The 16,319-nt window shown below is 48.4% G+C and overlaps 1 protein-coding gene and 1 long non-coding RNA gene across 2 annotated transcripts; one reads left to right on the top strand and one right to left on the bottom strand.

Moving 5' to 3' along the window:
- Nucleotides 1–10,218: 10,218 nt before the first annotated feature.
- Nucleotides 10,219–14,070, bottom strand: LOC119434537 (BEN domain-containing protein 5). The gene is made up of 8 exons (XM_037701680.2): nt 13,730–14,070; nt 12,290–12,395; nt 11,955–12,192; nt 11,715–11,821; nt 11,448–11,586; nt 11,285–11,359; nt 11,044–11,164; nt 10,219–10,748 (listed from the first exon to the last, which is right to left on the bottom strand). The coding sequence occupies exons 2-8, from the start codon at nt 12,368–12,370 to the stop codon at nt 10,727–10,729; spliced, it is 783 nt and encodes a 260-aa protein (XP_037557608.2). The 5' UTR covers nt 12,371–12,395; nt 13,730–14,070; the 3' UTR covers nt 10,219–10,726.
- A 611-nt stretch (nt 14,071–14,681) lies between these two features.
- On the top strand, nt 14,682–15,811 carry LOC125941713 (uncharacterized). The gene is made up of 3 exons (XR_007464567.1): nt 14,682–14,850; nt 14,932–15,135; nt 15,411–15,811. It is a non-coding gene; the product is annotated as an uncharacterized LOC125941713 (long non-coding RNA).
- Nucleotides 15,812–16,319: the final 508 nt, after the last annotated feature.

The raw sequence follows: 16,319 nt of genomic DNA, 5'->3' as shown, positions 1-16,319 counted from the left end.
AGCTCAGGCGTTGCGCTGCTGAGCACGAGATCGCGGGATCGAATTCCGGCCGCGGCGGCCGCATTTCGATGGAGGCGAAATGCAAAAACGCCCATGTGCTTGCGTTGTAGTGCACGTTAAATAACCCAGGTGGTCAAAATTAATCCGGAGCCTTCCACTACGGCGTGCCTCATAATCAGAACTTGTTTTGGCTCGTAAAACTCCAGAAAGAGGAGAAGACCTGTAGCGAAGCCAGATACGGTTTCTCCGAGCTCGGAGCTCCGAGCACTCCTTTCCCAGCCCACAATATACGCAAAAGAGCCGAGGAGGTGGCTGTGAGGCATCACCTAGTAGCCACCCCTCACTAAGCCAAACTAGCAAAATAAAGTTGTTTCCTCCTCCTCCGAGCTTATAGGAAAAAGACGTGACCCAATACAGCCATGTGCTTGGCGGCTGTGCCTGAGAATACAGGGTGTTCAAAGCTGAGCTTTAGCTTTTCTTAAAATTAGGCACGGGGAGGCACGCGAAGACCACCTTTGCAAATAAGTCGTGTATCCAGGGGGGCACAAAGTGAGATGATAATAATCACTGTGAGCAGCCCATTACTAAAATTCAACAATTATTTCTTGTCGACTGCAGTAAGTGGGTATGTTTGTATTGAAAACTTAGAGGCAGTCGTGTTTCTTACTACTACTGCAGTCTGCAATAAAAGTTAATTATTCAATTTTAGTCTATTCGGCTGCTGACAGCAATAATTATCATCTCACTTTGTGTCCCCCTGGCCACATAACTTATTTGCGCAGGTGGTCTTCACGTGCCTCCAGTGCCTAATTTAAGAAAAACAGAATGCTTAAAAGACCCGGTATATCTAGCTGTATTGTTTTCTAAAATAAAATTTGGGATGATCTGTTGCAGGTTCGTTATAAATGCGTAAGCACGGGTCCGTCTTTGGAGTTCTGTTGGGACACCTTGTTTTCCTTAAGGAGATTCTTTGTGTTCGGCTGAAATACCTTCGTTTGCTTTGGAGCTCCAACGCGGCAACCACTACGCTGGTTTTTTACGATATGCGAATCACCGCGTATGAAGTCTCACGACGCCACCTACAAGAAGAACGATTGGTGTAGTAGCCGAGAGCGCGAGCGAGTGTCTTCATGTTTTGTTTCCCACGCGACGCCATCCTTTTACACAAGGCGCGCATCTGCTCCCGTTTCTCTAACCACGTGACGCCATCTTGGCCCGCGCTGGCGTGGGCCGCTGACGTCACGCTCCCCCACTTCGCAGCCGCTGCTCGAGACTTCGCCCCGCTCCGCGCGAACGCCCACTCAGATAAACGGATCCAGCGGCTTTGACCCAACTGTGCTTAATGTACGGCAATAAAACTGCGAAGTTACAATGAAAAACTGTAGCGTACAAACGGTACTGTGCTCGTACTGGATATTGTCACGTGTAACCAGGGAAGAATTGAAGGACTCTGATGTAACTGTGATCACAAAGCGCTACAGTTAAAAAAAGTTGTCCATGCGTAGTTCTTAGCTTAGCTGTTAGTTGTTATTATTTATACAGGGTTTGTCCGAAAAGTATGTCAGTGAGTCGATTAAAAAGAAATTATTGATCAGATGGTACAAGACAATAATATGTTTCAAAATAGGCTCCTCCTGCGTGGTTACATTGCTTCTAGCAAGATTTCCAACCATCGAAGGTGTCACGGTAGGCCTCCTTAAGAATGTCCTTTAGAGCCTTGGTGCAAGCCTCTTCGACTTTGCCAACTGTCGCGAAATGATGTCCTTCATGTGAATTTTCAAGCGCAGAACGAAGAAGAAGCCTGGGAGAGCCACGTCAGGACTGTTGGGCGGCTGGGGAATCGTTGGCATCTTTCAATCGGCCAGGAAGCGAGTCACTAGGAAGGCTGTGCAGGCTGTATGGCGCGTTGTCCTGGTGAAGTTTTCAATCGCCCCCGATATCAGGCCAGGTGCGATGAATCCTTCCTTTGAGTCGCTTGAGCACTTTCACGTAGAATTGGCGTTCACGGTTGTGCCATGGGGTACAAAACTCATGGTGGACAAGGCCACTGATGTGACAGAACACAATCAGCATGGTCTTGGTCGACCTTTGACTTGCTAATTCTGACCTTCTTGGGGCGAGCGGACGCCGAGCTGTGCCATTTGGCACTTTGACTTTTTGTTTCGGGGTCGTATTCAAACACCCAAGTCTTGTCACCTGTGATGACATTGTCCAAAACGTGGGGTTACTTTCGCACAAGTCCCAAACCTCCTGACACGTTTCAACTCGACTCGATTGTTGGTCGTCCATTACATTTTGCGCAAGATCTTCGCGCACACTTTTCGCATTAGAAAGTTATTAGTCAAAATCTCGTGAACGGTACTTCTTGGAATGTTTACTGTCTGCGCCACTAAACGGACACTCAAACGATGGTCTGAGTACAAAATCTCTCTCGCGCGTCACATTTTCGTCGGTGATGGTCGTTGATGGCGGTACAGCGCGGGCTTCATCACTGACGTCTTCACAACCCTCTAAAGAGACCTTTGCCCCCGGTAAACTTGACGTTCTGACCAACAATTATCACCAAAAGCTGTCTTTATCACAAAAGTTTCCACTGCAGACTTGCCGAGTTTCACACAAAACTCGATGGCAATCCTTCGTTCCAACGAGCGCTGCATTACGGCTTGCACGGTAAATGAAATGAGTTGACGAAAAACCTTGTCCTTACTCTCCAGATGGTCGCAGACGACTGAGCGACCCCGCGTGCGTAAGCTAACTTTCCCATCCACCAATCCCAACTGGTCTTAGCGCGCTGCGACGTATAGTCGCTTCACAATATAATCACTGACATTACTTTTCGGACAAACCCTGTATATGAACACTTCAGCAAGTGATCTCTTTCATTAAGCAGGTTGGTCGCGGAACCGATGATAGCCAATGAGGCAACCGATGACACCCCAAGGGTGTGACACCCCAAGTTGATCAGGCGTGAAGGCGCTCGCGCGGAAATTTGCGTGCTTGGCAAAAGGGGCGTCCCCTCGTTCATTCGACGCCACCGACGGGACGAGTAAGGGCCTGTAAGGCACCGCCGGCGCCAGGAGGTCCAAGGTGTTCATGAGAAACAATAATTACGGCAACTTCGCGACACCGCACCCCAACGGAATACAACAAAGCTTGTGAGCGAGCTAGCTTTACTTCTACATGGCTGATATCACTGGTACTCGCGAAAATAGTTTTGAAGAATGCTGGTGGTCATATTTTTTTTTTGCGACAGGGCCATCCCCCTGTCAGCGAGGGGGCGATGCAGAAATCTGAGGGGGGGGGGGGGGTCAGGACATCCGGACATCCCCCTGGATCCGCGCCTGGCAGTAGGGGCAGTCGCCTCCACAGGTTCTACATCCGTGGGGGCATAGAGTTTCATATTTAGAAACTCTATGCGTGGGGGCATGCCCCCATCCTCAAAGCTGTTCCGACCTCCCCCCCTCTTCTCCCCTCCCACCACCCGTGAGGCTAGCGACGCCCTTTCACTAGTTAAAGGGTGCTCCCTTCCTTCAACAAACAACACACAAAATTCTGAAGTCGAGGATCTGACAAAATCTCGTCTGGTCGAGAGATACAACGACTAAGATCCACTACGATCGGTAACTATACACAGCCACCCCATTCTGTCTCACCTCTGTGTCGTGTGGTAAATTAACAGCTTCACTGGTCATCCACTTCACTCAGTGGAATGGCTCATGATTTTTTCCTAACTAACGTTTCAGCCCCCGGGAGCCTAGTTCACAAACGAAGTCGAGGGTCTGCCTAAATCTCGTCGTGTCGGGAAGAATCATGGCAAAAGCAGGAAACAGACGCCGACCAAGGCGAACATTTTAAATGCGAAGCATTTCTTGCCGGCGGCTCTGTCCGTCCCTCCCTTGGTGTCCCACCACCACAGCGCATGCGCGTCCCCTCCCTCTCTCTCCTCTCCTACGCTCCCCCCCCCCCGTTCTCTCTAGGAATCCTGTACGGAGCGGCGCCCGCGTGCCCACCCCACAGCGCATGCGCGTCCCCTCCCCTTTTTCTCTCTCTCTACGCTCCCCCTTTCTCTCCTCTAGGAATCCGGAGCCGCGCGGACGACAGATGGTGCGACAGCTGCATACTCTGCTAGGGGCGCCACGGTAGTTCCGCGGTATGAAAATGACGGAGCGCGCGCGCCTCATTCTCTCTCCTGTGCAGCGCCGCGATGAGCGCTCGGGCCGCTGCCGCGAAACCATCTCCCGCTCAAGCTGCATACTCCGCTGGCGGCGCCACGGTAGTTCCGCGGTATGAAAATGACAGAGCGCGCGCGCCTCATTCTATCTCCTGTGCAGCGCCGCGATGAGCGCTTGGGCCGCTGCCGCGAAACCATCTCCTGCTCAAACTAACCATCTCCCGCTGCTTCGCATCCACACATGGTTCCCTTTAGCGGGAGATGGAGTAATTTTTTTTCCTGGCGGTCATTTAAGCCCACACGTACACGGGAGCCTTGTTGAGGACTGTGAACAAGGCTAAAAGGGTAAAAAAAGCAAGACTAAAACAATAAAAAATTAAATGAATTCGGCTCCCGTACGTGTGGGGGCCGAAACGTCGGTTAGGAAAAAAAAAACAGCTTTGTCGGCTTCTGTTTCCTTTTTGCCTTGAAACAAAATTTTCTGGAAGCTTGTGACTTCCGAGACTCTTTTTGTCGGTGCTTTTCTACGTCGAGAGCCCTTGCATTAGCACGTCTCAGTGCCCCGACTTTAGGATGTCTCTCGTTCACTCCCTTTTCTTTGCCCCTATCCAAGCCCATGAAAAGTAAAAAGATAACAAATGTCGGTGTAAGCCTGTTCCCAGAAAAGCAGGAGTTAAATCATTAACCTATCACTTGCGAAACTTGAAATGTGCATTTTATTATGGTACAGCCAACCGCCTTAATTAATTGGCCACGCGGAAGACTGTAGTGAAAATTGGTTGTGAAATTGGGAGTGAAATTGGCCACGTTTCGTTTGACATGATGGCGCACCGTCCAGTATATATATATAAATTCTTGTGTATGACCCGAAGTTGAGTGAAAAGTGCGGGTTTTTAATTTTGTGGATCATTTTAATATGGTTTTATGCGTATATGGTATGTTTGTATGTATGCGTCCGTATAGTTGGTGACGTATTATTTCTTTGGAAGCCTTGTTAATCCGTTCGTTTGAAGTTGTCGTTCATTGTTTGTCAATATGTGCGTTCTCATTAATGTATCCCGAAGATTCTATCAGGCTGCAAGCTTCAATTCTCTTCACTGCGCTTCGTCAGTGGTCGTTGCAAAAGCTTAGCAGGGGTGTGCGCGACAAGTTTGATTTCCTTAAAATGCGCTTTCCTAAAGGAGTGGCGTGTATTTGAGAACCCAGCAGACCCTGTGGACATCGCACCTGCATGCTCAGTTCTGGCCTCCTCAAAATCCGAATTAGGGAACAGGTATAATTCGAAGAAGGTATGAAATTTCTTAGATTATATCGTACGTAAATTAACGCACAATCCGGGGATATTCCAAACAGTGCCAGATGCCAGAATTACCCGCACATGAAATCACGCTTTTAGTGTTGTATTAAAGTATTCTTTCATAAAGAGCAGTATATATATATATATATATATATATATATATATTGTGAGCATTATATTACCCCTTCACCTTCTTCATCTGTATATACTCATCATCATGGCCAGCGCCATTCACTTCAGCGCGCGGCCTGCATAATAAACCGTCGAGGTTGAACAGCTGTCTCGCAAGTGGTGGAGAGTGCTCTCGATCCCTTGGTCCTCTACGACTTCGAGTTTCCCTGGAGCTTCGTTCCGGTCGCCGCTTGCCCCGCCTTTCCGCCACCATGCCCCAAGAAGATCCACCAGGATCCCCCAGCGCCACCGTCTCTGCCCCACCGGCCGTTCCTTCATGGACCGTCAGCACGCGGCAGCGCGATCCCACCATGTTCGCTGGCCTTCCTAGTGAGGACGTTGACGACTGGCTGGACAGTTATGACCGAGTGAGTGAGTCTAACCGGTGGGATGATTCTCACAAGCTTCGGAGCGTCGCATTCTACCTCACTGACGTTGCCAGGACTTGGTTTCTTAACCATGAGGGCTCCTTCCCTGACTGGGCGGCTTTCAGACACCAGCTTCGGCAAATTTTCGGTGCCCCAAACGTCCGCTCTGAGGTAGCCAAGAAAAAGCTTGATGCACGCATGCAACTTCCCGGGGAAACATACACCTCTTATATCGAGGACGTCCTCGCCCTTTGTCGCCGGGTTGACGGAGCCATGACTGAATCTGATCGTGTTCGTCATATCCTCAAGGGCATTGCCCACGTCGCCTTCAACGCACTGGCCATCAAGAATCCAAATACCGTTAACGATGTTATCGCGACTTGCCAGCATCTGGACGCCCTGCAGGCCATCCGTTTACAACCTGTCGCCTGTGACACGCCTCCTTCCCGGATACGGACCTGCGTGTCCTGATTCGGACTCTCATACGCGAGGAGCTCCAAGTGTACGGCCTGCGCAGCTCATCCCGTTCTTCAGCCGCAACCTTCGGTTCCTGGCCTGTGCGACATCATCAAAGAGGAGCTGTCCTCCATGACCTGCACTGTGGGCTGTGCCCCTCCTTCGCCGGCGCCATCGTATGCTCAGGTTGCGGCTATGCAACCAGCGTCCGTTCAGACCAACGCCTCCTGCTCCTGCTACTCCCAACCATCTGGCGACTCTGGCACCTCGTGCACCTGCACAGCATATTACTCTACCCGGCCTTCGCCCGCTCCCCATTTGTTATTACTGCGGTATTCGCGGGCACATATCGCGCTTTTGTCGAAGACGACAACAGGACGAACGCCGTGGTTACGATGTTTACGAGCGAGACCCGTTGCCTCTTCCAAGTCCCTACCAGCGCCGGCTTTCCCAACGCTCACTTTACTCCGCTCCAAATCCCGAAGAGCCTCGCAACTACCGTCCAGGGCGCCGCCGCTCGCCTTCCCCTCTCCGACGCTCGACATCACCTCTGCTACCGGCCTCCCGCACTCCTGACTACCGATCGGAAAACTAGCTGGTGCAGTTTTTGGAGAGAAAGCTGCATGGCCCGCACAGACTACAATTCCTCCAGTGTCCCCGGCCAATACTTTATTAGTGTGTGTATAAGGTGTACCCGTTACTGCATTGATTGATACGGGGCGCAGCTATTTCTGTTATTCACGCTGACTTGTGCTCTCGTCTACGCAAGGTTACTACACCTACAATGGAGCTATTCTACATGGCGCAAATAATGTTGTGATTCGGCCATCGGCGCAATGCGCAGTTAGAGTTTCGATTGACGGGATTCGCCACCATATTCAGTTCGCAGTGTTGACTTCCTGTGCTCACATGCTTATACTAGGGTGGGACTTTCTCTCTTCGGCGTCCGCTTTCATTTCGTGCCGTCAACGCCTCGTTAACTTGTCCGAGACCGACAATTCCGACGACGCGCCCGACCCGCGCCTTCGCTTACGAACTGCTGACGATTGTATGGTGCCTCCTGGCCGCGAACAACTTCTTGTAGTTAACTCTGACATCGCCGGTGGTGACGTTTTAGTTGTACCATCAGCTCGTTGCCTATCCAAAGGAATTGCTCTGGCACCTAGCCTTGTTCGCTTCACCAACGGTACGGCCACTTTGGCTGTACTCAACACAACCACTGAGCCAGTACTTCTTCCTAAAGGCGCTGTTGTCATTTGCGTCTTGGACACTCAGCCTGTCTCTGTGCTTACCTCGACTACTGATGTTTCACAGGCACCTACAGCTATAGAGACAGCCCCTGCTTCTGTTCTCGCTAGTGCAATCAGCACTGATCTAACGCCACAGCAGACGGAAGAGTTACTGGCGTTGTTATCCAAGCATAAAGACTCCTTCGACGTGCACTCTCCTCTTCTGGGACAGACTTCTGCAACGGCTCATCGCATACACACAGATGGAACTTCCATCGTGCGCCGGCGGCCATATCGTGTTTCTTCCGCCGAACGCCAGGGGCGCGATCTTGTACGCGTTCCAAAATGGAACGGAGGCGTTCCGTTCCATCGAGCCGCACACGATTGGCCAATTTCAACCGCGACGTTCAAATTGACCAATCGTGTGCGGCTCGATGGAACGGAACGCCTCCGTTCCATTTTGGAACGCGTACAAGATCGCGCCCCAGATCATCGATACCCACGTTGCCGACATGCTGAAACTAAGCATCATCCGCCCTTCCTCAAGCCCTTGGTCGTCACCTGTCGTTTTGGTGCGTAAGAAAGACGGCTCAGTGCGATTTTGCGTAGACTACCGTGCCTTGAACAAAATAACCCGCAAAGATGTATATCCACTTCCCCGAATCGATGATGCGTTAGATTCATTACAAGGCGCAGAGTATTTCACCAGCCTTGATCTACGCTCCGGATACTGGCAGATCCCCATGCACGAAGAAGACAAGGAAAAAACTGCCTTTGCCACTCCCGATGGACTTTACGAATTTAACGTAATGCCTTTCGGCCTGTGTAATGCTCCCGCCACATTTGAGCGGATGATTGACACCGTACTATGGGCCTAAAGTGGAAGACTTGCTTATGCTACCTTGACGACATCGTCATATTTTCGTCGACCTTCCATCAGCACTTGCAGCGCCTCGACGAAGTCTTGACATGGCTCTCTGCTGCTGGCCTTCAGCTGAATACAAAAAAGTGCCACTTCGCCAGCAAACCATTAAAGTACTCGGACACCTTGTCAGCAAGGAGGGCATTCGACCTGACCCCGATAAGATTACCGCTGTCCTGCGCTTCCCCAGGCCTCAACGCGCCAGACTTGCGTAGCCTTCCCTTGCCTAGCCTCGTATTTCCGGCGCTTCATACGTAACTTTGCCACCATTGCGGCGCCGCTCCATCAACTACTTCCTTCTGGAGCTCCCTATGTATGGTCGGACGAATGCCAAACTGCTTTTGACGCCCTCAAGCGTGCCCTCACGTCCGAACCTGTGCTTTGTCATTTCGACAACACCGCACCCACTCTTCTACATACTGACGCCAGCGGCCATGGTATCGGCGCTGTTCTTCTGCAACGTCAGCAAACTTCCGAAGAACGTGTGGTCGCATATGCAAGTCGCACGCTAACACCTGCAGAGAAAAATTATACGATTACCGAGCAAGAGTGTCTTGCCGTTGTTTGGTCCGTCCAGCTTCCTTCCGCCCTGCTCCTTCTACCCGCCGTTCGCCGTCCCCACGCCGTCGCTCATTGGCGCCGATGCGGCCACGTCAGGTCGCACGAGATCGGGGAAACTAGTCGTCGCAGTCCACGAGGCAAGGACTGCGACGCTATCGAACTGTGAAAGCCCTCAGGAGAGACCATCGAACATGATAGACGTGTTTGTAGACGGTGTTCGCGCATCTGCCCTTATAGACACTGGAGCCGCCGTATCCGTTATGGACGCCAAACTTAGCCGTTTCCTACGAAAAGTGACGACGCAACTTTCGGGGCTGTCCCTTCGTACGGCTAGCGCCTAAAGTATTCACCCAACAACAGTATGCACAGCTCGCGTCGTCATTCGGGACGCCATGTATGCCGTCGAATTCATCATCATTCCTGCATGCTCGCACGACATCATCTTGGGATGAGATTTTCTCTCCCGCCACAACGCCGTCATTCATTTGCACACCCGCCGAATTAGAAACTCTCGCCGTTCTCAGAGATGACGCCGGCAGACAGACCATCGCTTTCGCACAAGATACTCGTCACAGATGATACCCAAGTGCCTCCGAACGCGTCAGCGGCTGTGTTAGTGTACTGCGATGGTCTCTGCGACACAATTGCACTCCTTTCGCCATCTGACCGCGTTCGCACTAAGAAAGGATTGTTGGTGCCCTTTTCGACAGTGCAAATCACTCATGGTGACAGCGCTATTTTTGTTAGCAATCCATCCCCATATACTGTCACATTGCTGCGAGCGGAATGTCTCGGCAGAGTGGAACCCCTCGAAGACGCACAAGTTGTCGACGCACCCGATGAAACGCACTGGCCCAGCTCCTGTACTCTCAGTGCTGTTTCGAAGTCGGATTCATCGCCTGAAGATGTATTTGGCTCCTCCATCTATGAAAACCTTACACCGGTCCAGCGTTCCCAGCTTCTGTGCCTGTTGGAAGAATTTCGCCCATCTTTCGATGTCGCGCAGACTTCCCTGGGCCGCACGTCCACCCAGTAAAAAAAAAAACAATTGACTCCAATTGGAAAATTTCCAATTAGTACCAATTGGAACAATTCCAATCGTAAATTAGTACATAATTGGACCATTTGGACCAACTGGAATGTGACCAATTGGTTTTTTGTTGGAGTGACTAATTGTACCCAAAGGGCACCAATTGGTTGGGATGACCAATTGCACCAATGGGCAATACCAATTGGCAAGAAATTTGAAGGTACACAAAGCGAAGGCAGTAATGAAACTTTATTACACAAAAGAGTAGCGTGTGTTGCTGGGCCTGTTGTTACACGTAGAAACGATGGAACCCAGTTTAATGAAACAAAGCAAAACAAGCGATATTTTTAGCTCATTCAGAGCATGCACGAAGGCTCTAAAGTCTGTGTTGTGTCCGTCTACTTACTTCTCTCCTGGTGTTTGCGCCTTAAAGCCTGCATTCCATCGTTTCTACATTACTTACACAAATAAATAAATACTGCTGCAGGTAGGTTCAGTCGCAGGTTCTTCTCATGGTTTCCTTATGGCAGCTCCTTGGTCGCTCTGATTGAAACAGTGCAGGAATAAAGGCAAAATGAATGTGCATGAAATATATTCGTAGCGCGTGGAGAATATGGCAAAAGCTCTCTAATGACAAAAGTGCTGACAATGTCCTAACAGCTACATGGTCTCTAAATACCGGGAATATAATTGCAGACAATTTCTGTGGGCAGCTGAATATGATCTAGTACTGTAGGGCATACAGCATAGTGGGCACTGCATGCACAAGCAAAATGATTTTTCTACAAATTCATCTCTCCGACCTGAAATGTGACTATGCAATTAAACAGCTTGCAACCTTTTGGCCATCCTCTCGATCTCACTTATTTTTTTGACAATGAAGTGATTCATCTGTTTTAACGCCCCAGGCATCATGTCGGCCACCAGTCCTTTCTTGTGCAATCGCTCCTTGTAGCATTCTGTCAAACAAAAGTAAAAATACACATACAATAAGCAGGTTATTTAAAGTTTCACTGGCCAAACCCAGTGAATAACACTGTGAAGTATTACATATGATGGCTCATCTGTTCATCACTCACCACGTATCACCGACACTTTCAACGGCGACAGTGGCACTTTTCTCGGGTGGTCAGGAAAGCGTGGACAGTGCTTTCCTGCAAAGTGAAAGAACAAAAAAGAATGCAAAGGTGATTAGAGAACACGTTAAAACAAGTTATACAAAATTTCTTAGTTTGCAGTTACCATGCAGAGACCGGCCAAGCAACTCTGCTGGGCTCCACACTGCTGTGAGAAGGTCTTTCACGAACATCGAATCTTTCGGATTGTCCTGTATACGCCTCCACGCAGAGCTTGCAATTCGGATTCCGCTACCAGTGTCAGTCTGTAAAAGAATACATATCACAAGTTTACATAAAACCCAGCAAGAACTGAATATGCTAGCTATACACTTGTTGAAGGGAAGGAAGAATGAACCCTTCAACCCGAACTTACAAATCACAAGCTGCATACTGTATCAGGCAGCTCCGGCTCCTGTGCCAATAGCTCCGGCAACAATCTCCCACGGTGTGTTGTTTGTGCTGGTGGCAGTGCAAGCTGCGGTGCTCGAGATGAATTGGCTGCACCAAGTGAAATATGAAAACACATCAGAACAATGGTTATTTTTGATTAATCGAGTATACTGCCGGCAAAACCTAATTACTACTCATTCTTCTACTGTGCTCTTCATGCACACACAAAAAAACTGTTTGCCTTGCATGCAGTCCATTGAGTGGAGCAGCTTTTGCTGCAGCTCTCTATTTAGAGCCCGCAGCTCTTGAAGCTCTTCCTCCTGATGTTTGACTGTCGAGCTAAGGCGGGCCACTTCTTCCTGGGCTGCTGACAGTTGCGTTTTTTGTTCTGTATGGTCTTTCTGCGTGAGCTTTTTCTTTTTTGAGGCCAGTATGTCCAACAGTGTATTGCTGGGCCCTTCCCGTGTTTTTTTCTCTGTCTGTAAAAAGAAGCAAATGCCACGAAATGGATATTACGTCACTCTTCATTTGCAGGTGCAAAAGAAACATCACCACTATAAGAAAAAATATGCTTACCTGCATTGCGACTTTCTTGTCGCTTCTGTCACTATCGCTACTACTGAGGATTCTTCGGATTCTGACTCGCCCACTTTTCATCTTGTTTTTAGGTCATCCTCAGACTCTGAAACAAAACAATACCGAAATTATAATGCCGATACTGTGCCAGCAGCCTGCAGTGGTGTGCAAAACATGGAGCATCCTTTAGCTATAGTTCTCAAATTGAAAGCATGCTCGCATGTTATATATATGGCGCTTCACCATAAAATTAGACAAGCATTTAAAAATAGGATTCATACAAAATGATTGCATTTTCAGCAGCATAGTGTAAGCCATTACACAGGTCAGGGGTGTTTGCAAGCCAATTTAAGTGAACTAAGCAGCATCCATTCTAATTGCTTGGGAGGTGTGAGAATAATTTGTCAAATAGGTTTGCAGATTCGGGGAAATAATAGTGAGCTGGTCACACTGTATAGCCTGTGACCAACTCCTCAGCTGTTCTTGCGGTTACGTGGCTGAATGAAATTTCGCAATGGGAAGATATCCACAGCTCAGCAGCACAAAGCAGACCAAACGAACAATGGCACTCAAATGCAGTACTGTGCTGCTATACACCACTAATGCAGTCTACATGTGCGGAGGCTGTCTGGGTACTTTTGAAATAGTTTTTGAAATAGCATAACTAAGCTCCTTCAAACGAAAACTATTTCAAAAGATATCACTTGATACGTCACGGCATGCATGTACCAACTTGCACAACTCCCAACATGGTTAAAGTTAATTCGTGACGCTTTCATTACTACGATGTTGCATGATCGTGTGAAGGTGTTTTGTGTGTGCGCGCGTGTGTGAAAGCCGCCAGAACAACAACAACAACAAAAAAAAACCATTGCTTATCAAACGTGTACATGCACAATCATTTCAGCCCGGAAATTCTCGGCGACTTGGTGCCGTTATCGCGTTTTCTTTTTCTTTTTTCTCGAAAGTAGTGCGAAGAAGCAATGCGAAATATTAAATAATGCACTGCGTTCTGATAGTATCTGAAGCACTGATTATTTTCATGCAGTCAGACAAACAAGGAACATATATCAGCATGATGAAGGCCGGCACGGACTAGCACTCGCACACGTGCTATAATACGAACGCGCGCGCGCACAAGTGTTGCAACTGTAGTTTAGATTAAAAAAATTAAATTATGGGGTTTTACGTGCCAAAACCAGTTCTGATTATGAGGCACGCCGTAGTGAGGGACTCCGGCAATTTGGACCACCTGGGGTTCTTTAACGTGCACCTAAATCTAAGTACACGGGTGTTTTCGCATTTCGCCCCCATCGAAATGCGGCCGCCGTGGCCGCCGTGGCCGGGATTCGATCCCGCGACCTCGTGCTCAGCAGCCCAACACCATAGCCACTGAGCAACCACGGCGGGTAACTGTAGTTTAGATGTTAGCAAGCTTACCCCCGACGAGAAGAATTCTGGCGCGATAAAAGTGCGCTTCACCATCCTTATCGGTCCACTTGACATTATAAAATGTTGTCCGGAAGTCGTCGTCTGCCTTGAACCCTCGGATGTCTTCAATTTTAACGACCGCACATCTGCGGTCATCCTGATAACGCACGTACGCATGCGTTATCATTGTCTCAGTGACTGCGTCCGTGCTTCACGCGCAATATACCACAAAACCAGCAGCACAAGTGCACATCAAGGTATAGGCATAGAATTGTGTCAGCCTCGTGAAAGACATAGAATTAATAAAGGCCTCGTGGTGATGAATCTCTTCTTATCTTGCTCACGTGAAATTCGTGTTGTTAGCAACACTGGGCCTCTTCGATTATCCGTTCCTGACAGTCCCGGACTGCCCGAGACGGTGCTTTCAGCCAATGAGCGTTGCGTGTGCAGTCTTTCCGACAGTCCGGGACTGTCAGAGACGGATAATCGAAGAGGCCCACGTACTGTATGGCGTTTAGACAACAAAATTGTTTTCTATGCTTTTCAAGGCAAAATGTGTGAACGTTGTCATTTTTATATATATTTTGCGTTATCTTTCAAATTTTACCACCATATAAACTTTTTGAAACATAATAATTCAGTTTAACATTGTCAGCAATTACTAATCACACAATGTTTGTTATAAATGAAGTTAGGTGACAGCGCTATAGGTGCAAAAATAAACGAAAACATTTAGGAGCAAGGTACAATGTCACTTATTTATTAATAGTTCATTTATTAGTATTTTTGGGTCCGCCGCGCCATTAAGCTGATTTGAGCCCACTATGTCAGCAGCGACCCAATGCAAAGATAAAACCAAGATCGACATCGACATCGGTGGCGTGTTTACCAACATGCTGTAAACATGCCAAGATTAGCTCCCGCAAGGTAATCCCGGGCTAGAGTGTACCCGGGCTGTACCCGGGCCCTTATGCCTGTGGTGTGGCACGACTTGCAATACAATAATGGAACCGCTGAAAAAACGCAAGAATCGCGGACATTACAAGAAATACTCCAATCCTGGTGCCAAGTTCTTCGTGCCTAGGTCTACAGATTCATCGGCGCGGCTCCGAATGGCAGATGCAGAAGCGGTAATTCAAATTTTCTTTCTACTGAAGTGTGCCGAATGGTAGAGTGCCAAAAAGTAACCAAATATGGCGTGCTGTCTGCAGAAATTTCAGCCGGACAGCGTTTCCTGCAATCTTAACCTGGATGACAGCATAACGACGCGCCAAGAATGCAGCGCCGAGGCGTCGGCTGCGCCAGTCGGCACACATTGCATGGAATCCCAAGGAGATCGTGCAACGTATGCTATAAATCTTGGATTCTCGAGCACTAATGTGCGCGAACGTGACCTTCACGGAAATATCGACTTGGTAAGCATACAATATGTTCCCATTCGATTCTATCTACAATTGGTCAAATGCATTCCTGTGATACTTGATGTAGAGTGAGTGGTTTTTCTATTTGATGCATTTATTACTAAACTGACTGTATTAGTTGTCGATAAGCAAATAGACTACCAGCTGTCCATTTGAAATTTTCTCTAGGGCACTGAGCAAATCAAATTATATCACCTCTCACTCATATTTAAATAGGCTCCAAATTACTTAATATTAGCGTATGCTCACAAACAATAATATACTTACAGGTAGGGCATAACCAAGATGCACAAGACCAAGCTTCTGAAAAAAGAGGACTTCAGCCAGCCGGACGCACAACACGAAGATTCTGGACAAGAGGAGGATTTCAGTGAGCCAGATGCTCAAGACAAGGAATCTGGACAAGAGGAGGACTTGATGCAGCCATATGCACAAGATGAAGTCTCAGAACTAGAAGTTCCTTTTTTTTCGGATTCTACCTGCGGAGTGCTAAGTGAACTGTTTGGTGAAATTGTCAAAGACAAAGTTGCAGTCTCAAAAGGTGATATTCTGCTCGTGGTGTTAAAATATGCTGTCCAGCACAGCTTGACATTTTCAGCACTTATGGATTTGATTGAAATGATTAACTTGTTTTTTGAAAGACCAGTTCTTGCCCATTCTCAGCACATGCTTAAGAAACAATACCAGGAATTAGGGACATTTCCTGCAGTTTCCTTTTTTCGCCACCACGTGGCGTATCGACCTTAAAGAATTCGAAATTCCCGCTATGACGTATGCTATGACGCACAACTAAAGAAAGCGCAATAAAAAGAAACCCACCCTGAAGCTGTGGCTTCACCTCGGTGCTTAGAAACGAGCGCGCTTGTGTATCAGCGTTATCTCGAAGACGGCCAGCTACTTGCTCTACTGACAACGAATCGACGGTTTTGCTAGACACTTCGCCAGAAAGCTCGTCCGCATTCTGGAGAGATGTCTGATCGAGATAACGGCTCCCGCGAAGCTTCCGATGAATATATATTTTTTTTCCTTGAGCAGACTTTTATTTGTACACCACTGCGGCCCCGGTCTTGCGTATACGTCAGGGTTCTGTTGCATGGGTTTCCTATAAAACTGGCGTGATCCATTGTTTAAGAGGAAGCTTTAGCTCGGGCCTATCTTCGATGCCGGATTATCAAATA

The sequence above is a fragment of the Dermacentor silvarum genome, unplaced genomic scaffold (genome assembly GCF_013339745.2).
Source record: "Dermacentor silvarum isolate Dsil-2018 unplaced genomic scaffold, BIME_Dsil_1.4 Seq12364, whole genome shotgun sequence".
In the NCBI taxonomy this organism is placed as follows: Eukaryota; Metazoa; Arthropoda; class Arachnida; order Ixodida; family Ixodidae; genus Dermacentor; species Dermacentor silvarum.
This window is presented reverse-complemented; position numbering and strand designations above follow the sequence as displayed.

What these genes read in the sequence shown, in the direction of transcription:
- LOC119434537 (XM_037701680.2), bottom strand. Translation starts at nt 12,370, where the DNA reads ATGAAAAGTGGGCGAGTCAGAATCCGAAGAATCCTCAGTAGTAGCGAT. An exon ending in CTCAATGGACTGCATGCAAG is followed by an intron (nt 11,822 to 11,954) that starts GCAAACAGTTTT and finishes CACTTGGTGCAG; the next exon opens with CCAATTCATCTCGAGCACCG. An exon ending in AGCCGGAGCTGCCTGATACA is followed by an intron (nt 11,587 to 11,714) that starts GTATGCAGCTTG and finishes ATTCTTTTACAG; the next exon opens with ACTGACACTGGTAGCGGAAT.